Genomic DNA, 22,202 nt, shown 5'->3' on the forward strand with positions numbered 1-22,202 from the left:
ACTTTGGGGCCCGGTTGTAAGTACTTTTGGCAGCGAATGTCGTAACTTTGAACATTTGCTAAATGAACGTTTGCCACACGGGGACTACCTGTACAGGAAGACTGCTTATCCAGAGAGAAAATAAGCTTGTGACTCTGTACAAACAGAAACAACTGAGCACATTCTTCTTCAGTGCCTGTATTATGGAGACATTAGTACTAGCTTTATCTTACCATTACTGTACTGTATAAATATGAAGTACAGAAGATGTACCTCTATTACTTTCAGATACCAACCCTGCTACAACATACATTGCCTTGTTCTATCTAGGCAGCAGCACTTAAAATTCCTTGGATGATGACCTGTGCTATAAACTAGGCTTAATTAGCATCTAGTTCACCATACTAGAGTTCTCTGTAATTTTCCACATGCTAACCTTTGTACTCTTACACCTGCCTAATGCTCCTACCCTTCCTTTAGATTCTTTTAGATTTTTTTATATATATTTTGTTTTAATGTATTTTTATATCTTCTAGCTTTTCAAAGTTTTTAATCTGATGTGTCTCACACTCAAGTTGGTCTATGACTGTAATAAATATTTGATTTGATTAAGCAAATTACAATAGATCAAGGGAGTAGTTCATGTTTACGTCATAAGTTTGTGGGCCATTATTCATCACTGCAACACAGACTTGTTGATTTAATATTAGCAAAAAAGATTAAATATTTATAGCTATGCCTATATGGGATAGCTTACCCACACATATTTACAGCTCTCTATGCATAGCTTTGAAAACAGATGAAGTTTATGGCTCAGCATCTCATCCTACTCAAGAGCCAAGAGCCGTTTGCGTGCAAAATACAGATGGCAGCAAGGTTCTTGTGGACTATCTAGCGGTCGTCCGAATTTTTACAGCTCAGATCCGGCAACCCTATGTAAAATTAGAAGATTGATCGGAATGAACGTGGGTAACCATGTCATGCAATCGCGAGCTGAGAGTTGTACGGAATATCATATACTGAATACGATAAATTTCCAAAGTAGTCAATTTATATAGTTATCTCCTTCGGGCATGTGATTGTAAAAACAGCTTTTACACAACGCCTGATCTCCTTCTCCCACTTTCAATTGATATAATTATCTCCTTTGAGCATGTGATTGTAAAAGCATCTTTATAAACCGCCCGATCTCTTTCTCCCACTTTCGTTTCTTTTCTACACCATGCATTTTCAGTTATGGGAAAGAGAGATTTAATGACTGCATTGCCGACTGCTGCAGAGATCATTACCTATACTACAGCGGGGATATATTCATCGAGTACTGGGATCGAATTTCCATCAACTCTCCTCTCCTCCTTACACTTCAGTATACTAGGACTCCTTAATTTATCTGTTTAAGGCTTCCTTTCAGTCCAGATCCAAAGTTCATTTATACTCCTTGAAAGTTCCATAACTTATTTGAGAGCCAAAGAAAGAAAGAAAGTCTTCAGTTTACTCGGAAGTTCGGCCTTTTGAGAAACTCTGCTTTATTTTTCTATGCTCGTCACCTCAAAATTCCACGGAGGCGTCGCTTCAAGGTTCTCGTCTTACGCGATTGGCCAGAGATCAGGTCTTTCCCCGCCTTCTGCTTCCGACTGTAGACTGTTACCATTGCTCTGTGAATCCGAGAGCGCGCCTTGGATTGGCAGAATGACTTCGGGGGCAGGTTTGGGTGGAGTTAGCCGTTATTCGCGGCCCCCGTCGGTTGGGGAGGAGGCGCCGGGTTCCGGATTCGTAGTAAAGGACCGCAGAGGGGTTGGATGTAAACACTAGACCATGGGGTAAGCGGGGAGAGCTTTGGCTCTGGGCCGTTTTGCGTGGGCTGCTCGGAGCCGTCCTTCGTGCGCAGCGGCAGGTGGGGCGGCAAAGCGCCTCCTAGTTTTTCTAGGCTTCGGCCCCGGCCTTTCTCTAACGAGAGGCTATTGGTGGAAGCGAGGAGGAAGATGCCCGGGCTCTGCTTGTCCGAGCGGAGGGGGCGTTGCTGCCGGGAGTCCAGTCGCGACTCTCGCCATCCTCACCCCTAATTAAGGCCGTTTCAAGATCCGAGGTGGAAGAGGCCGACGGTGGCGAAGTGCCTGGACGCGCGATGCGGCTGCTCGGTTGCTTTTACCCTTTGAGCTCATAAATCCCCATCGGTCGACGGGCACTCCCACACTCCGGTCAGAGCGCTGCTTGTACAGCGCGCAGTTGCGCCAAACTGATCGCTCTCGCCCGCTCAGGTAGCTCCACTCCTCCTCCTCCTCCTCTGGATTAGTTCGATGCGCAGTGCTCCTCTTTATACACATTATCATTTGGAAGATAGGCTATGCTTGGAAAAACGTGAAGACGGGCCATCCTGGTTGTGCAGAGTTGTTGATTGGGCTGATTTCCCAGGACGGAAGCCTTCCGTGTGTGCTTATTTCCAAGTCATTTACCTTCTGCTCCGCTGGGTATAATCTGGTTGTCTGGTTAAGTTGTACAGTGTGTGGTTTCTTGCAATCAAGCAGTCAGACTGAAATAACGTTTTCAAATTTCGTTATTTAATTCGGTGCCTTTTGGCTATTTTTGGACTACATTTCCCATTTGGGCTGGGGTTGATAGAAATTGTAGTCAATAACATTCAGGTCTCTTTAAGCACTCTCAAAGCAGCAAGTAAAATACACCTGATGTAATGGGAGTATTTAAATGATTTTTTAAAAATAATCTGAAATGTGAATTTAGCTATGCACCATGGGCATGAAGAGTGAAGGTCTAAGCTTTTTTTCTGATTCCTAGTATCTATACAAGAGAGCCAGTTTGGTGTAGTGGTTAAGGCATCAGGCTTGATGGTGGCCATGAGTTCTAATCTCACCTTAGATACAAAGCCAACTGGATGATCTTGGGTCAGTCACTCTCACAGTCCTGTGAATGGAAAACTGATTTTGAAATCTTGCCAAAGAAACTGCAGGGACTTGACAGGCAATTGCTCAGAGTCAACACTGCAGCCATACAAATAGTATCTATATACATAAGATAATATGTATCTTTCACCCAATTAAAGTTGCTTTCAGATTCAGGTAATAATTCTGTTTCTCGGTTGGTTTTAGTTGGATAATTGTATTTAATTGTCTTTTAAAGTATTTTCTTATACATTGCCACATGTATATGTTTCTGTCCAGAAAGGTGTTTAAGGTGGCCTGCAATGGAAAATTTAATTTATAAATTTCAAAGCATCAAATAAAAGAACTATTGAAAGCATAAGAAAAGGAATCATCAAAGCAGAAGACAATACTCTTAAACATAATTTTAAACCTAATTGACATACTGAAAAAAAGATTTTAATACCATGTTTAAAATGAAACATAACTATATAGTAATATATTTCAAACATGGCATTTTGTTCTTAGATAACACAGAATACAATAATATTTTAATTTATTTTCTTCATAGATTAAACCAAACTTATTGTGGCGATATATCATATTTCAAAATTTTCTAGCAAATCAATATCTATACCAGGGGTAGGCAACCTTGGCTCTTTTACGACTTGTGGACTTCAACCCCCAGAATTCCTGAGTCAGCATGGCTGGTTCAGGAATTCTGGGTATTGAAGTCCACAACTCATAAAAGAGCCAACTTTGCCTACCCCTGATCTATGTGAAAAAAATGAATTCTGCCAAATAATGGAAGATTTTTCTACATATAATGGCTAAAAACAAAAACAGGTTTTTCTGGTTTAAAATAAGTATATTTGACTATAATAGAGCATAGGACAGTAATATCTGGGTTCTTGTATGTCTTTCAGTTTTATCATGCGCTATAGACAATTTCATTTGTGATTTTGCAACTTCCCATATATTAGCAGGAAGTAATTAGTCTTTGTGTTCTAAAATGTGTAATATAATTGTTGTAAAGTAGCAGTGTTTCCTCAATATGTTTATTGGAAATTTTTTATGGCAAGTGTGTTTAAGATTGTAGCATATTTTTAGAGCTAATTTACCATGGACATTTGGTTTACTTCGGAGTAAATTCTATTTAATTCACTGCAATTGTTTTGGAAAGAGTTGGTTCTTCTGCCCTTTTTGAGATAGAATGCATATAATTGTTTGAGAAGGGTTGTATTGAATCACAATTGTAATAATATTCCTTTTACTTGAAAGAAAATTAGGCTTCAATGAATGTGAAGTAGTTGATTCAGTTGCTGATGAAGAACAAGGCTTATTCCACTTCAAATTTTTTAATGTGGAATATCTAAGAAATAGATATTCAAGGATTTTGTTATGAAACTCAGATAGTCCTCGACTTAATTGAGCCCCAAATTTCTGTTGCTAAGTGAGACATTTGTTAAATCAGTTTTCCCCATTTCACAACCTTTTTTGCTACAAATTTTAAGTGAATCTGGCTTCCCCATTGACTTTGATTGACAGAAGTTTGCAAAAGGTGATCACATGAGCCCAGGACACTGCAACCATCATAAATATGAGTCGGTTGCCACGCTCTGAATTTTGATCACATGACCAAGGGTATGCTGTAACGGCCGAAAGTGTGAAAAATAGTCATAAGTGACTTTTTTCAGTGCTGTTGTAACTTTGAACAGTCACTAAATGAATTGTTGTAAGTCAAGGACTACCTGTATGGTATATATATAATTTAAACATGATAAATTTAAAAGGTGAACAGTGTCAAACTAGTTTAGTACTAGATTTTAGACTTTTGGAAATAGCAGGATCTTGTATGGATTGCTGTGGAGATCATTTGATCCAGTTTGCTGCTGAGATTCAGACTAAGATTGGGGAAAACAGTGCTTTATAATCCTGATATAGCTTAATGGAGGAGTGGAATATCTAAGAAAATAAGTATGGGGTTTGGGTTCTTTTCTTTTTTATTTATGGTTGTAAATTCTGATTTATAAAAAAATCTTTTAACTCTCAACATTTAGATTAATCCTACACTTTTAACATTTTAGCAAATGTTAGAAACTTGGCTGTTCTGTAGAGCAGAGGTCCTCAACCTTTTTGGCATCAGGGACCGGTTTCATGGGAGACAATTTTTCCATGGACTGGGGCGGGGAGAGAGGGAAGATTTCAGGATGATTCAAGTGCATTACATTTATTGTAAATTTTCTAAATAAGTAAACAAATAAATACATAAATAAATAATGCACTTTATTTCTATTATTGTATTAGATTAGACCACTTCTAAGAAAGTGGGAAGGAAAAGAGACAGTCCTAAGCTCAGCCTTCCAGCAAAACAAACCAAAGACCCAGCATGCTGAGGAAGTGCTGAAAAAACCATTCAAAAAAGAGAGAAAAAGAGAAGAGAGAGAAAGAGAGAGAGAGGGAGGGAGGGAGAGAGGGAGGGAGAGAGAGAGGGGGGAGGAAGNGATGATGATCTAATACTATGTTTATTGGGCTTTAAGAATAATGCTGTACCTCATTAAAATCCAGTTATCCCTCTTTACAGTGTTGAATAAGTAAACGATTTAAAGCTTTTTTTTTTTTTGCCTGGTGGCTGTCACAATGTCACTTGTAGCTCTCTGAAGAAAAATAGACCATAAATGGAATCTCACTGAAGTTCAGCTTTAGAACAGAACAGGAGTCATTCAGTCTATTGAGAGCATGATAACTTGTTAGAACTATCCACAATATCTTCAGATCCAAAGTTCATCTCATGCATATATCTGATAGATCATTATGGCATGAAACACTGTGGTATATCGTTGCCATGGTGCACTTATTGTAGTCAACATTGCAAATGAGTTGAAAAAAAGCAAGCTAAATATTTAAAAAGTTTGTACAAATGAATCCCCCCATTAAATCAGCTGCATCTTCTGTTTATTGATTGATTTACGAAATATATATGCTGTTCTGATCTGCCACAATTCTGATTAGCTTACAGAATATAACAGTAAAAAAAATCTTAGTGCAACTCATTGAAGATTCAAAATATATTCATAACTTTTCTGGAATCAAAGACAAGCAGAGAGATAGCTGATGCTTTGATGTTGATTGAATAACTTTGGATAATGAAAGTTCAGGTAAATAAACTGCACAGACAATATTTCAACTACATAGAACTATATTTATAAATAAGATTCATTTTTTCTTTTGATTTGCACTAGTGGAAAAGGATAGAATTCTTTATCAATATTCTATTTTTTAAAATCACATTTAGAATAAGATAATGAACACAGCCCCCATAATTTTTTAAGCTGTTGGGAGTCATTTTGGAGTAGGGCAGAATTAAAATCCATTAAATAGAAATACATTTTCCATAATGTTTTCAAGTATAGTGCATCTTAGTCTTTGATCATACATACTGGCTTTTAAAATAGTATCTTTACCAAGATAACTAATTCTATTTTCTCTGCTTTCCCTTCCATAGCTGATTTTTTCCCCCCTGTTGAGCTATCTTGATACTGTATGTTCCGATAGAAAAAGGAAGTAAATGAGGTATGTAAATGTCATGTAGCCTAAAGACTCTTAAAAATAACTTTCTCTAGTGAAAACATAGCTTTAATTAATGTAAACTTAAAAAAATTAACCCATGATTTATTAAATATAAAGGCTGAAAGTATCTTTATAAATATCATTTTAATATGAGCCTCAAAATTCTCCCCCAATATTATAAAAACCCAGGTTGAAAGGAATTGTGGAAATTGTTTTTTGAATATCTCGCTTAACTTAATTTGAGCTTTCCTATCTCAAGGCATTTTCCGTGAATTCTCTTATTTTCTTTAAAATGCTATCTGAGCTACTGTTGATGAGTATATCTATACTCTTGGATTTTTCATATAGCATAATCTTTGGTTTTATATAAAAAAGAAATATTCTAATATATTATTAGAAATTAATGAAATATTAATACCTTCAGCTGCATTATCCCAAACATATTGATAGACTATATTAGTCTCGGGCTATGCTGCATTGATGAATTAAAGTTATTTAAAATCGATATAAAAGAGTTATTGGTTGCAGAAAAGCTTTTGACTGTGTAGAACACAATAAGACATGGGCAGCTTTGCACAATTTTGGTGTTTTAACCCACCTGATCAGACTCATCAGTCACTCTACATTTTTCAGGCGGCAACAGTGAGAACACTTTACTGCCAGGATAAGTAAGGGAGTTAGACAGGGATGTATTTTATCACCTTTTTTGTTCAATCTGTATGTTGAAGTGATTTTGTGGACATTAGGTCTTGAACTGGGTAAAGTTGGAATGAAGATTGGGGAAAGAACCATAAATAATTTAAGGTATGCAGATGATACAACACTATTGTCTGAAAATAAGAAAGATCTGGAAAAAAGGATTGGAAAATCAAGGATGAAAGTGAAAAAGTAGGATTGAGTCTTAACTTCAGGAAAACAAAGATAATGACAACAGCTGCAGATGGACATGAGACAAATCAACAAGGAGGAAATTGAATTAGTTCAAGAAGTTATCTTCCTTGGATCTAAAATTATTTACAATGCATTTCTACTCCTGAAATGAAATGCAGGCCGCATTGCAATGGTTAACATGAATATCTGAAGAAGCAGAGATATTGATATATTTTAACCCAATTCCACTTTTTAATTTATTAATTCAATAATTCAGGTTCCTCTCAATGTCTATGCACCTGTCCCCATTAGCAGATCTAGTATTTACTAGAACATATAAAATTGTAGAAAATGTTTAAAGTTACTAAATTCTTCTAAAAGAATATTTTAGTAATATTTTAAAAATTACAGAATCATAGAAGAAGAAATAGAAAAAGGATAACATATGAAAGAAAAAAGTAAAGAATAATAAAAATCCCAGAAAACATATTTAAAGAAGCAATTTCCTATCTTTGTTGCAGTTAGAAACAGCAATTTCCACCTCCACCCTTCCACATTGCATCCTATAGTTCTTCCCATGCACTGACTAGACCAGGGGTAGGCAACCTTGGCTCTTTTATGACTCGTGGACTTCAACTCCCAGAATTCCTCAGCCAGCACAGCTAGACTAGACCATGTATACTACAGGGTGATCCTATTAAATTAGTGTCAATAGAGTGGCCTTGACTAATACACTAGTTTATTAGAGCAGTGGTCTCCAACCTTTTTGGCACCAGGTACTGGTTTTGTGGAAGACTGTTTTTCCACAGAGTGGGAGTGGTGGTTTTGGTTTCACTTGCTTGCCTGCCTTTAACCTCCAGCTGTACAGCCTGGTTCCTAACAGGGCACCTACTGGTCTGTGGCCTAGGGTTGGGGACCCCTGTATTAGAGCGTTCTTTTGCAGGAGAAACTTCACTGTCGTACTTTACTTTGTTTGGAACATTAGTATTGTTTCCTGTTCACAAAAGGATGTGCCATAAAAAATGTGTTAATATTTCATTTGCTATTGGATTCTTGGTGTCTGCTATAGCAGGCTTTGAAGATATGTGTACTTAAAATGTAATTGTAGCTTTTAATTGAAGAACAGATGGTTTTAGGAAGTGATTTTGGTTTGGATTTGTCAAGGTCCAAAAGAATGTTTTAATCCCAGTCTTGCTCAGAGACTGTTTCTTTAAAAATGAAAATAAAGATATTTAAATATGAATGTAACATGTATTTTGAGTTTAGCAAGGAAATTATTTTCACCTTGTTATTAACTCTTTTTTACTTTAATAAGCTACCATTCCATTTCTTGCTGTGTAGTGTATATTACACTATCATGAAAATTCTTCCTATGAATCCTATTGAATGAAATAGCATTTCTGCCATCCTATATATCCTGCTTAAGGGCTATTACGTGCATTTTGTGTGTTAATTTCAAAGTGGTTGATCTCTCTTACATATATCTCAAACAAATCACTTCAACAGCACTTTTCAAAATGACACTCCATTTGTTTTTCTCTTTTCAGTCATTTAAACCCTGCTGCAATATTCTAAGAATGGACAGAAATACTAATGTTAGCATTGTTCCTAGTATCACTCAGTTGGAAAATTTCCTCACTGAACATAACTCAAATGTTGTTTGGCTCCTTGTTGGTACGTAATATTTGGTTTGTTATATATTTTTTTATGTTTTCCAGTATTATATCTCATATCTATCTTATCTCATCTGACATGAAAGGCTTGGCAGCAGCTATAAGTTGTTTTTTGTTTTAGAAAACATTGATTTTATCCTGGGTGATTTTAAACAGAACTTAATTACTAATCTCAAAACTGGAGTTAGTGGAACGTTAAATACAGTTTCATGCAGCTTCTTAATTTTCCATCTCTAAGTTTATTTTGTGCCATGTGTATATCAGCTTGCAATTTAAACATTAAATCATATTTTGCTTCATATTTTCTCTTTATATATATTGTATTATCTTGTAATAGCTTGAATAATTATATGAATATAATATACCATCTATTGGATCATGTATAGTAAACAATATAGAACATAGTCAATACCTAGGCTGAAAAATACATCATTTGAAATGTTGTGTTATCTGCAGTAATCTGGCTAGAATAAAGCTTCCATTAAGGCAGTCAATCTATTTAAAAAGTATAATTACCAACTGATGTTGCCCTTCCAAAATAATACTGTGCAGCTTTACATGAAACTACTTTATAAAGCTATTTCACACATGAGAATGGGGCAAGAAGAGGAGGTAATGATGTGTGTCCTCAGTCACTGTGTGCCAATGAGCATATTTGGAATTTTAAGAATAGATCATGAGCAGCCTTGCAAAATGGCTACCATAAGGGTGGTTACAAGAACCCATTTGTCTATGAAGATTCTCAATCATCCAGGTGATAGTTATCCCAAAGGTGCTTTTCACGAGGCAATTGGACTTTCTTGTTTTTCTTTGATAGCCTTTTTTCTAGATGGCCTCTTTGACCCCTCTTTCAAACCAGCGGTCCTCTCCAAAATCTGAACTTTGGGGTCTTCGAAAGTGTGGCCTTTGTCTTTTAAATGCAGATGAACTGCTGAACCTTGTCCTGATGGGTTTGCTCTCCTAGGAGCCATCTATGTCAAAAATGAATAGCTCTATCTTAACAGAGAGGTGGGGATATAACACGATCTACATCCAGTCTACAACACAGTCCTTTCAGCAGTTTCAGAAAGGCTTCACACCCATTTGCACTACTCAGGTGACCCTGATGACACAGATAAACGTCCAGGTGGCCTCAACTACTCTCTAAAAGAATGCAAATGACCAGCTGTCTGCAAGGAGTATAAATCTTTCCATTCCCTACCATCCAGTCAAAGGTGAAGAAGCTTCTTGGATGAGAAGCGAAATGTCTTCAAAGAAAAACAAAGTCCAGTTGCCTTGTGAAAAAGCACCTTTTGGAAGAACCCATTTACCATTAAGTAAATTGGTAATATTACTTCCCATTGAGTCTGTGGCAGTCCATATCTCTCTTACTTCCAAAGAGTTTCTGTGTACAAATATATCACTTCTTCTGTGTTTCTTAAAAATAATTTCCATTGCTCTAATTGTTTGAATACTTTTGTTTTGCAGCTACAATTTTGTCCTGTGCCTGGATTATTTATCTAACTTATTACAATTCCCGAAATATTGGTTTTATTTTAACATTGATCCTTAACAGATTACATAAAAATGGCTATATCCATATTGGTAAGTCAACTTAATTTTAATATGAAATGCACAGGATATTCTGAAATCATGTTTGTAATATGATTAGTCAATGTTACATATTTTGTATTCCATTGCTTTTGGTAAGAGAAAAAATTAAATACATTCCATTATTTTATTGACATCTGTTTGATGAAAAGATTAATCCCGTGCTGAGATTACATTGCAATGGTGCGTTGAAATCTGGGCTGCTATTACATATGTGAAATGTCTCTTGTATTTTATATATTGCGAATTTGGGAGTATAATTCAAATATGAACCAAAATACCAGATTCATCCATGGCATCCTGTGAATAAAAGGGGACTGTGGCTGTACTCATGCATGGACTCTTAGCAAGGCCTTTTTACACTGAAGAATTCTCTGAGCAATATATAAGAAGATACTATAGACTGTGTATTAGATCGGGAGAAAATCCCACTTAAAGAGAGTCAGACATAAAAGAGTTAAACTTCAACTTGATCTAGCTGTAAAATGTAAGTTTCAAAACAAAAAGAGTCCAGGAAACATAAACTCTGAGCAATCAGTAGTGGGATGTTTTCCCTCTCACTCCTGTAAGAGTTTTTTTTTAATGTTATTTATTTATTTATTGTTTTATTTGTATTTTAATGGGAGGAACAGAGCAGGTTTTTCCTGTTTGACTCAGAGCCCAGGAAATGATGCTTAGTTCCTGGAAATACAGGAAATTTACAGCACTCTAGAAACTAGTATAAACTTATTTTGAATTAGAATCTTAAATTTTGTTTTATGAAAAATGATTCAAGTTGTCATACTTGTTTTAGCCATTCTTGGATCTTACTCTGTCTTGGCTCTCTGTGTATGTGCATTATTGGCTAAATATGAGGCCAGTAGTCTGCTCAAGTCACACTTTTTCTCTTTGTCTTTCAACTCCTAATCATTTCCATAACATTAATACATAATACATTGATGCATGTCTTAACTAAATTAGGACTTACACACTGAAAGGACTTTACCTTTAGTACACTCTCCCCAGTTAGCTAAACTGGGAAGATCTAGAAATTTTGCCACTTTCTTTTTCATGAATGCACATATGCAGTGAGGGATTTTATCTTGGAATAAAGTAGGTGGTTGCAGTGTACTGAATAAGACCTCACCAGTTTTGCATAATGCAATATGGAGGAAAAACCTAGAAGCCTCTGCTTGATGGAGCAACAGGGAACAATCGAATTGCACGTCTGTGCACAGTATATCATGGCAGTTGTGGGAGGAAATGAAATAGATTGCTCTAGAGCCGTGGTGGCGAACCTATGGCACGCGTGCCACAGGCGGCACACGGAGCCGTCTCTGGTGGCACGTGAGCCATTGCTGGGCCGAGCTGTTCTCTCCGCGCATGCGCAGCTTTCCGCGCATGCGCAGTCTGGGAATAGGCGAGGCTATAAAAGGAGCAACTTTCGGCGGAAGCAGCATTTGCTGCAGACAGCGAGAGAGCGAGCACAAGTCGGAGCGGACACCGAGCGAGCGAGTGAGCACGAGCCAACAGCTCGGTGGCCACGCCCACTCAGTGGCCACGCACACCCGGCACCCAGCGATGCATAAGTGGGTTTTGGGTTGCAGTTTGGGCACTCGGTCTCTAAAAGGTTCGCCACCACTGCTCTAGAGATCAGTAACTTGAACACAAAATATTCACTAACTTCTGAACAAATGAACGTGGGGGACAATATCTTCCTTGGGAGAGTCCTTTGAACCAAATATTAATTTTGTTTGGGGAAATGATTTTTTCTTATTTCCTTGAGAAGTTTCTTTCTACCAAGTAATCATTTTAAAAGTTTGAATGGTTTTTAAATATTCTTATTCTCAAATAGGACCAAAAGAGGAACAAAAACATCGTTTTCTGTAAAACAAATATTTTAATTCTTACATAGTTTCTGCTAGTTCTTAAATTGCTGGTATTTTTTTGTATATCTCTTATTCCAATTTTGGCTTTTTCTGCCTGTGAGCCAGAAGAGAAAGAAGCCTCACTCCCTTCCCTAAGAAAGAAGATACAGCAAATATAAAATGGAATCACCCCTCCCCTTCCTTCCCCTTTTAGAAGCTCAGTTGAAAGAGAGATTAAAGTTTGTGCTTGAGTTTGGAGTTTGAGTTTCTTGGGCTTTGATGATTTTCACCCATTATCTATATTAGAACTAATAATAATAATAATAGTAAAGTTGGAAGGGACCTTGAAGGTCATCTAGTCCAACCCCCTGCTCAGGCAGGAAACCCTATACCATTTCGGACAAATGGCTGTCCAGTCTTTAATTTTTTCCCCTGTTGCTTGAGATGGGATGTTTCCATTACACCAGGGGTAGACAACCTTGGCTCTTTTATGACTCGTGGATTTCAACTCCCAGAATTCCTGAGCCAGCATTGCTGGCTCAGGAATTCTGGGAGTTGAAGTCCACGAGTCATAAAAGAGCCAAGGTTGCCTACCCCTGCATTACACCCTTCCAGTTAGATCTTCTATAGTCTCTTCAGTATCAGTGTTCCAGTAAAGAACATTCTTTATTGCTCTGGAAAAACAGTAGGGTGACACAAGAGAAAGCAGCACCCACATAGCTCTTTGCGGAGTAAATGCAGCATTTGTATGTCAGAGGTTCAAAACTATCTGAGAAGAGAAAAACTATGGAGGGGAGAGAGAACTTGGGAAAGCACAAAGTATTTAGTTAAGATTGATAGTGACATATGATTAAAAGTAAGTGTAGCTCAGAGTTTAAGACACTGAACTTGTCAGCTGAAAAGCTGACAGCCTGAATTTAAGACCCGAATGCTGGGTAACGGGATGAGCTCCAGTTACTCACCCACCTCCTGCCAATCTAGCAGTTCAGAAGCATGCAAATGCAAGTAGATAAATAGTTACTGCTTTGGCAAGAAGGTTACTGTATTTCCATATTTTCGTGCTGGCCACATGATGACGGAAGCATCACTCAGACACCCCAGGCTCCCTCGACTGAGAATCGGAGATGAGCACTGCCTGCTTGAGTTGATCCTAACTGGATAGGGGAAACCTTTAAGCCTGTTGACCTACTCTTACTCTTAATCACGGTGATAGGTCCCCCTTCAATTGTGCAGAAGCAAGATATTAATTTTCTGGGATGCTTTATTTGGATTCTTCTGGAAAGTAGGGAAGTATGAGTAGAAAACCTAAAGAACTCCTTGGTATTCTGTGATTTAACAGAAACCTTCTTTTTATTGCAGGATCCTTCTCATTCTCTGTTCTATCTGGAAAAATCATGGTTCGAGAAATCTATTATATTACAGAAGATTTCTCCATTAGGTAACTTTCATACTGTTTATTTCACAGCCATGGCTTTATTAAGTTTTATTCCCATTGTAGCATTGCATATAGATAAAGATAGGCCCTAATATGGTTTAGAATATAACATCTTCATTTGAATTTTCATCATTGATATAATAAGAAAAACAATTCAAAGAAAAAAAAGTGTGGTACTTATTTTGTGACCATGCAAAAATTTCTAAAAGGGATTACCGGTATCTTTAAATTTAAGGAAATAAAATTTCCCTTATGTAGTAAAATTTATTATCCTACTAGAATTGGATCACAATAATTTAGCAGATCTGTTACAATAGTTATAAATGGCAGTGAGCAGCAAGAGCTAAGGATTTCTAACCTATGAATATCTTTTGGTCCATATTTATTAATCATATTTATTTGTTAATAACATTTATATGGCCACCCATTTCACAAATAGTGAGTATGTACAATAGAATAAAACAGCAATATATAAAATACAAACATTATAAAAATAGAGAATTGTTCTATTTAAATTATTCAAGTTAAATTTAATAATTTAAATAATTATTTAAAAACAAAAACAGTATAAAAACATCTAAAAATCAACCACACAATGGAGTCATCTAAGAATATTTCCATTTCCCTGAGACGCCCCCTCCCCCCCGGACTAGCGTCACAGCCAGGTCTTGAGGGTCTTCTAGAATGATAGCAAGAACAACCTGACTTCAAGGGGTGTGTGTGTAAATGATCCTTAGAGTGGGCACCATGGCAGACAAGGCCTGCTTTCTGGGACCAACCAAATGTAGGTCCCTGGCAGATGGTACCTGCAACATGCCTTCTCTGTCAGATCTAATGGATGGGCTGATGTAATTGGGAAGAGGCAGTCCCAGAGATAACCCATCCCAAGCCATGAATGGTTTTAAAGGTGATAACAAATGTTACATGTGCTCTTCTAGGAACACATTTGTCTGCATTGCTACATTCTGCACCACTTGAAGCTTCTGGATACGCTCAAGAGCAACCACATGTAGAGCATATTACAATAGTAAATCTGGAGGTGAGCAGGGCTTGAGTGATCTGTGAGCCTCCTGATCTAGGAGAAGGTGCAACTGGCACACAACATGAAGAATATGGTAGCTTCTACATAAAAAAAGATCAGAAAAGAGGTCCACAAAATAGTCTAAATCAGAGCTCCCCACGAATGGCGGCAGCGCTAGTGTGCATACGCAAGCAGGCTGCGCATACCCAGGGCAGCCCTGGCAGCAAAACTGGGGCCCGCATGCATGCACCAGTGGGCTGGTAGCGCCTGCTTGCATGCGCAAACAGGTCACCAGCACTCGCGTGATACTGGCAGCAGTGCTAGCACCCCTGTGCATGCACAAATGGGGCCGCTAGTGCCCATGTGGCGGCACTAGCGCGAGTGGGATGTGTGTGCATGCATGTGCGCGCACTCCCCAGCCATTCCCACAGCCCGGTGGCTAACAGGCCATGGCCTGCTACTGGGCCATAGCCCACAGGTTAGACATCCCTGGTCTAAATGAGTTAAAACCCTAATTTTAAAGTGATAGAAATGTAAATATGAATGGCCAGGCTTTCAGTATATCCATGATCTATCAGAGTTGAGAGAATCTATGTGGAGTGGTTAAAGGTAAGATACATTGAGTTAAAAGTAATTTCACATTGCTTTAGGAAAGGAAAATTTGATAATCTGCTAAATTGATGTGATCACCTTTTGTGACCTTCTTATAAGCAAAGTCAATGGGGAAGCCAGATTCACTTAACAACTATGATACTAACTTAACAAGAAAGGTTGTAAAATGGGGCAAAATTCATTTAACAAATGTTTTGCTTAGCAACAGAAATTTTGGGCTCAATTGTCATAGACTACCTATAAATCCAGGAATTCATGATAGGTGCAGAATCAGCATAGAAAAATGCCCTTCTTCCTGCCTTAGTAAAAGTTATAAAGATAAATCTTCCTGTGGGCAGGTTTGGGTTGAAAAGCTCAGGTCCTTGAACAAATTGCAAATAAGCTCTTTGGTATCTTTTAAGATTCTGAAAACAGGATGATAAATTCACCTTTGTGTTATTTGAAACAATTTCTTATTAATTGCATATTGAATATATGTACACTGTAACAGCTGTTTTAAATATTTTACTTGTTTAATAATTTTTAGAATCCAAGATGGATTTATTATATTTCGTTGGTGGAAGATGTACAATCCAAAGCAGAAGCAACATGGTAAGTTTCTGCCATTTAAAGAGATATTGCTAGATTTTATCGTAAATAAATGATTCTATGGGATAAATTATTATTATTTGTAGTTGTAAAAGGAAGTCATTATTTGTAGATATGCAGTGAAATGGGAAAAATATATTTATATAAATATATTTTAAAGTGAAATATTTTGAATCTGCCTAATGTAAGTACTTAAGCCTATTGGACAAAAATGACTGCAATTTTCTCATTTAATGCTTCTCTAAATTTGTGGTTGCATTATTTCCCACTAGTAAAGTATCAAATGTAATCTATGCTCTTTGAAGGCACTTTTGTTCACTTGCATTATCCTAGCTTGTGGTGATTTCAGAAGGTCAGATGGTTTTAAATAGGCAGAGTTCTTTATTATAGAGATACGATGTAGGAGAGATTAAAAAACAAAATGCCTATTGATAAGGGCAAAATTTTAGTATAGTTCTATATTACCAACAAAATGTGCAGGATTATTGTACTAAAATCATCTCTTTAGATATTTTGAAGCTAATGTATCCTAAATATGGAGCTACAATTGTTGGAATTCCTACCAGGAAAATTAGTAAGTCCAAACATCTGAAGGATATCTGGTTGGAAAAAACTGCAGAGGTGACAATGAAGAAAGAAACTAATTGCTCAGAAACTGGTTCTTTGAAAAAAAGAGATTACTTAGATTCCTTATGTTTTAGCCCATTAGACATCAGGCCATAGCAAAGATAAATTTTCACTGTCATAATTCTTAGTTATTAGATTAGAGGTCCCCAACCTTTTGAGCACCAGGGACCGGTTCCATAAAGAGTGGGTTTTCTGCGGACCTGAGGAGGCATGGTTTCATGTACTGCCTGCATCTCGCAGATGGGGCTTTGCTTGTTTGCGTGGACCGGTTTCTGGCATGCTGCGGCCTGGTGCCAATCCACGGACTGGGAGTTGGGGACCCCTGATTTAGATGGCTTAATTTGAAGTTATAAATGCCCTAGAAATCTGATTGCTTCATCCTTTTTTTTTTTTATAAATGGTGAAATTATTTATTTATCTTGCCATATCGCTAAAGTTGAAAATGTTACATCTTAAAGATATTTTCCTTCATTGTGTATAATTTGCCAGAAGTATTCAGATAAAAAAAATGTTCAAAATGATTTGTGTACAGTACTCTTATATGTTTTTAGGGGAAAAGTAAATTTTCTACTACTTTCTGGATAATTATAGAGTTATATAATGTCATTTTAAAGACCCAGTTTATTGAAATACCAAAGGAGTTCATGTCTCTTGAGTAGACAAATAATAAGGCTATCTTTAAAGAAAAATAATGAGTTAATTATAACAAAATTACGTTTAATTGGGTCATACTATATGAAGTTAAAATATGTGAACCACTGATATGCTACTTTATTATTTATAATCATTTACAGTTTTTTAATTTTCTGAGTTTATAACAATTAAGTTTTACCATTTAAACATTATGCCATGTATCAGTGCTTCCTGACCTTTTAATTTAAGCTGGTAATTAGTATTCTTGAAAACTTTTAAAGAACAACACATAAGATATGGTTTACTGCAATATATATGTCCCTGACTTTGTGGGATCTCACATTCAATAAAATTAATTACGTTGGTTATAATAAATAGTCAAAATCTCACAAGATTTGAGTATATAATGAGATTTTGTCCACCTTAGTCACATAGGTGTTTTAATTGGCACAAGGGAGACCTTCTGTAGTATAAGAGGTCCTCGATTTACAATCACAAATGAGCAGAAAATTTTGTTGCTAAGTGAAACATTTGTTACGTGAGTTTTACCCGATTTTATGACCTTTCTTGTCACAGTTAGGTGAATCACAGCAGTTGTTAAATTAGTAACATGGTTGTTAAGTGAATCTGGCTCCTTTGATTTTGCTTGTCAGAAGATTGCAAAAGGTGATCACATGACCCCAGGAAACTGCAACTATCATAAATATGAGTCAGTTGCCTAGCAGCTGAATTTTGATTATGTGACCATGGGGATGGTGCAACAGTCACAGACTGTCCTGACCTTTTGCAATGCCTTTGTAACTTTGAATGGTCATTAAATGAATTGTACTAAGTCGAGGACTATCTGTACTCTATAATGTTTTAACTGGAACATAGGAGCCATTCCATTCTTCTTTAATGCTTTAACTCTATTCTTGACTGTGCTTGTAATTTATAAGTGGAATAAACATGAAAGTGGAAATAAAAATGGATGGGGATACAGCCTTAGAGGAAAGAGTAGGGTCTAGGACAATTAGCTGTGGGCATAGGGCTGCGTCCATTTCACTGTGGGCTCCCCCCACAGCTGACCCACTATGGATGTTCATCCTCAGCTGGCTCTCCGCTGGTGCTCCTCCCCCCCAATGGACCACTGGCGCTCCTCACCTACACCCTCATCCCGGGCAATTGGCCAATGGACACTTGTTCACAGCCAATTCACAACACGGGACAAGTAGCCAATTGTTCTGGCAGCCAGTCGGCACACCGAAGGGTATGCCTCTGCCTTCCCACTGGGTGCAGTCCTGCTGGCTTGGCTTCTTGAAGTGGAAATGTTGGGTGGGAGCAAACATATTGTTTCCCCTGGCAAGAAGCATAATAATATGATCCGCTGTACTTTGGGTGCACACAGGGGGATGGGATGGGCGTGGTGGATGGGATGAGAGAAAGCAAACCAGAGGAGCGATTTGATGGGTCCCTGAAGGCTGCTGCTTTCCAGATGTTCCATGCTATTGCAGAGGAGCCCCTTGGCTGAACATTGCAGATTTGTGGCAAGGCAGCGGGTGGGCGGAGATTCATGGTGCTTCTGAAAGGGAGAGATTGGCTAATAATAGAGTCCTTCCAAGCACGTCCAGAAATCAGGAATTTGTTTTCAGTTTCAGGATCAGGCTTCCTGCGTTCTGAAGAACATGTCAAAAAAGTTTGCATAATACCCGAGCGAGAAGTAGTGCCGAAATTAGAGTCAACTTTCCTATCAGGTTATAAAGAAGAAAAGGAACCTGAAATGAAGCACTTTGGAATTATCAATTTCAGCCACATTTGCATAACGAAGCCCCAAAGGAAGAGGCATGATAAATGTGAAGGACCTCTCTCGGAAAAGGAACTGTCAACCGTGCCCCAAAAGCTTCTCTGACTGAGCACGTTCTCTGTAATTGTAGTCAGCAAAAATAAAATGAAAACATTAAAGAAAGTCATTCTCTCAGAGAGAGAAAGAGGGAGAGAGGGGGAAAAAACCTCAACCTTCACCCCACCCCGCACAGGTAGAACTAGACAAAATGACGTTATGCGTATGAAAATGTCCAGAAAGATGTTCGCAACAAATGTTGCAATCCCCAAAATGGGAATCCAGTAGCCTTTACAAAGAAATATGTTTTCTTGTAATAGAAGCATAAACCACTAATCCTGATCTGTCATACAACTATTCTCCTAGTCAATACATTTTCTTTGATCTTATTAAGATGATGTTTCTGGTAGATTTCAATATCAGGCATCTCCTCCTCTTTCACCTTCTCCTTTCCCTCCCCCCCCCCCACATTTCCCTCCTTCCCAAACAAGATCATCTCTTTTTAAAAAATGAATAGTAGTTCCTTATACAAGATTAAGTTCTATTTATATTATAAAACTAAGTGCTTTTCTGTATAATAAAAGGTGTTTAAAGAGCTCGCTACTGTTTTAGACAGAATTACAATTTACTTCTTTTCAGATGTCCAGACCATAAATAAATTTATTCTCAATTTTCCCTCTCTGTCCTTGTCGGAGTTAATGAGATCAGATTTGCTCAGGACAGTGATTGTAATCCCCAAATTATTAGGACTCTGAATACATCACTGCCCTGATGTGATCACTGGGAGGGGTGGGGGTGGAGAGAAAGGATATGCCTTATACTGAAATCAACCGGAAATATCAGGCGTCTCCTCCTCTTCCACTTTTTCTTTTCTCTTTCCCCTCAGTGATCATATTAGGGCAGTGATGTTCAGAGTCCTAATAATTTTGGGATTGCAATCATTACTCTGATCAAATCTGATCCGATCTCTATGCACAAAATGCAGCGGGTTGTATTATTTTGCTTCTTCCACTTTGGGAAGCTGAGGTGATGGGACTGCATCCAATGGGAAGGCAGAGGCCTATCCTCTGGTGTGTGGATTGGCTGCTGGGACCCACGGCTACTTGTCCCATGCTATGAATTGGGCTGAGGATGAACTCACCCCTTGGGTCGGTTGTGGTGGACCCCTGGTGAAGTGGGCACTGCCATGTGCCTGTGGCTAATTGTCACGTTCCAGACAGTAGTAGCTTTGCAAATAAGAGGTTGTAGGTGAAAATGTATGCAAAATACATATGAAAGTGACATCTGTTGGCTGTTTTTATTTGTTTGCCTATATCTCTTCTACAAACTAATTGTTTAACTCCTCCCTCCCTCCTAGCCATTTAAGAAATTGCATGTTAATGGATAAAAAAGACACAAAAACAAGGGATAGAGAGAAGCATCTTGCTTTTCTATGCAAGAAATCCAAAGTGTGTCTTAGCCAGCAAATATACATTCAAAAGAAGTCATTTAGACTTCACAGTAACAGCGAGCATTTTTAGTTTTTGCTTCTGTGAGTGTTTGTATTTTTTTCCAATCATTTTATTTGTCTTCAAGGAGAATTCCAGCAATAGTTAAAACCTATTTTGTGTTTAACTAATAATGTTTTATGTCTATCTTACTAGCTGACCACTAGATAGAAGCTACTAACCAGTATTCTATTGAAATAATCGTTATAGGTCTTGTTGAATGTTGACTGATAATACAAATTATGCATGTGATTGTTTACAAACTTAATTAGATATGTTATTCATGCATATTGGTTGATTAATTATTTTAGAAGGTCATCCTTGTGTATGTGGAATATAATTAATGATTTTTATGTATAACATACATGTAATTATATGTCTCTACATTTGTTTGTGAGGTTGACTCTTAAAAATCAGTTTGCTAAATGAAATATACCTCTTTTTTATTTAACTTCATAGATCCTAAGGCAGAAACAAGATTATATATAGTGGTGAATGATTTTGAATTTCATGTCTACAACCGCTCTTATCTTTATGCACAACTTCAGGAATTATTTGGTTTAGAACCAACCATAATTCCTCCAAAAACAAAGGATGAAAAAGCACGAGAAAATGGGCAAGAGCAAACACATACAAATCTTGACAGGTAAGGATTATGTTCATACACATAAGTCTTTGAATATGATGCTAATTTTATTTTTTACCAGTAAATTTTGATTAATTTTGATTAAAATTTACCAGTTAATTTTTTAAAAAAGAAAAAAGAAAATGTGATAAACCTTTAAAACTGATTCGTTGTTTTGGTTCTAAGAATTAGATATCTCCTTATTGGGCTACTGATCATTTTAATCATTTAGTCCTTTATATGGCAACTCAGTATTAGAGGAACATCTAATATTCCAGACATTTGAATACAGTACAGAAAGTGGTTTACACTTAGTTTGAACATGTGGTTATTTAGCTTACATCTACTGAGTAGTGCACTGGGTTTTTAGAAAGAATTGGCCTGTTCAGTAATACGCTTTACAGTTGAGGCATTTATACATTAAGATGGTATTTCCCATTATCTACAACTAAATAGTAAATGGATGCACTCTTTTAAATAAAATATGTCCAGGTATTGGGAGTATTTCCATTTCAATTCTTTTACTCTTGATGGCATCATATATTTTCATTTGTTCTCTAATCCATGTCCAGGTCTTTCTATCTTGTCTTGTGATGCTGAGCATGTATCATTCCATGGCCTTTGCGCCACTCGTAGCTTTTATATTGAATTGGAAATGCAAATTCTTATCTTTATGCACAAAAATAAATTTCAATTTATATTGAAATGGAAATGGGCTGGTCATATAGCAAGAAGAACTGATGGCAGGTGGACTAAGGCAGTCATAGAATGGATTCCACTTGATAAAAAAGCGTCGACAAAAGAGACCTAAAACAAGATGGAGTGACGATATCAGGAACTGACAAAGAAAGCTCAAGACTGCATTGGTTGGAAACATGCAGAAAAGGCCTTCATCTTGCAGTGGATAGACAATGGCTGGAATGATGATGATGATGATGTTTGGGAATACA

The 22,202-nt window shown here is 37.3% G+C and overlaps 1 protein-coding gene across 1 annotated transcript in view; it reads left to right on the forward strand.

The window, feature by feature from the left end:
• Window positions 1-1,728: 1,728 nt before the first annotated feature.
• Window positions 1,729-22,202, forward strand: part of LOC107296603 (transmembrane protein KIAA1109) — a gene marked incomplete at its 3' end in the record, with an annotated part of 80,515 nt that continues 60,041 nt past the window's right edge. The window contains exons 1-6 of the mRNA XM_015825947.1: window positions 1,729-1,799; window positions 8,843-8,969; window positions 10,436-10,552; window positions 13,765-13,843; window positions 16,000-16,064; window positions 21,087-21,273. Coding sequence (XP_015681433.1) covers window positions 8,873-8,969; window positions 10,436-10,552; window positions 13,765-13,843; window positions 16,000-16,064; window positions 21,087-21,273 — 545 coding nt within the window. The remainder of the gene's footprint in view (window positions 1,800-8,842; window positions 8,970-10,435; window positions 10,553-13,764; window positions 13,844-15,999; window positions 16,065-21,086; window positions 21,274-22,202) is intronic.

The sequence above is a fragment of the Protobothrops mucrosquamatus genome, unplaced genomic scaffold (genome assembly GCF_001527695.2).
Source record: "Protobothrops mucrosquamatus isolate PMUCROS unplaced genomic scaffold, P.Mucros_1.0 scaffold2887, whole genome shotgun sequence".
Lineage (NCBI taxonomy): Eukaryota > Metazoa > Chordata > Lepidosauria > Squamata > Viperidae > Protobothrops > Protobothrops mucrosquamatus.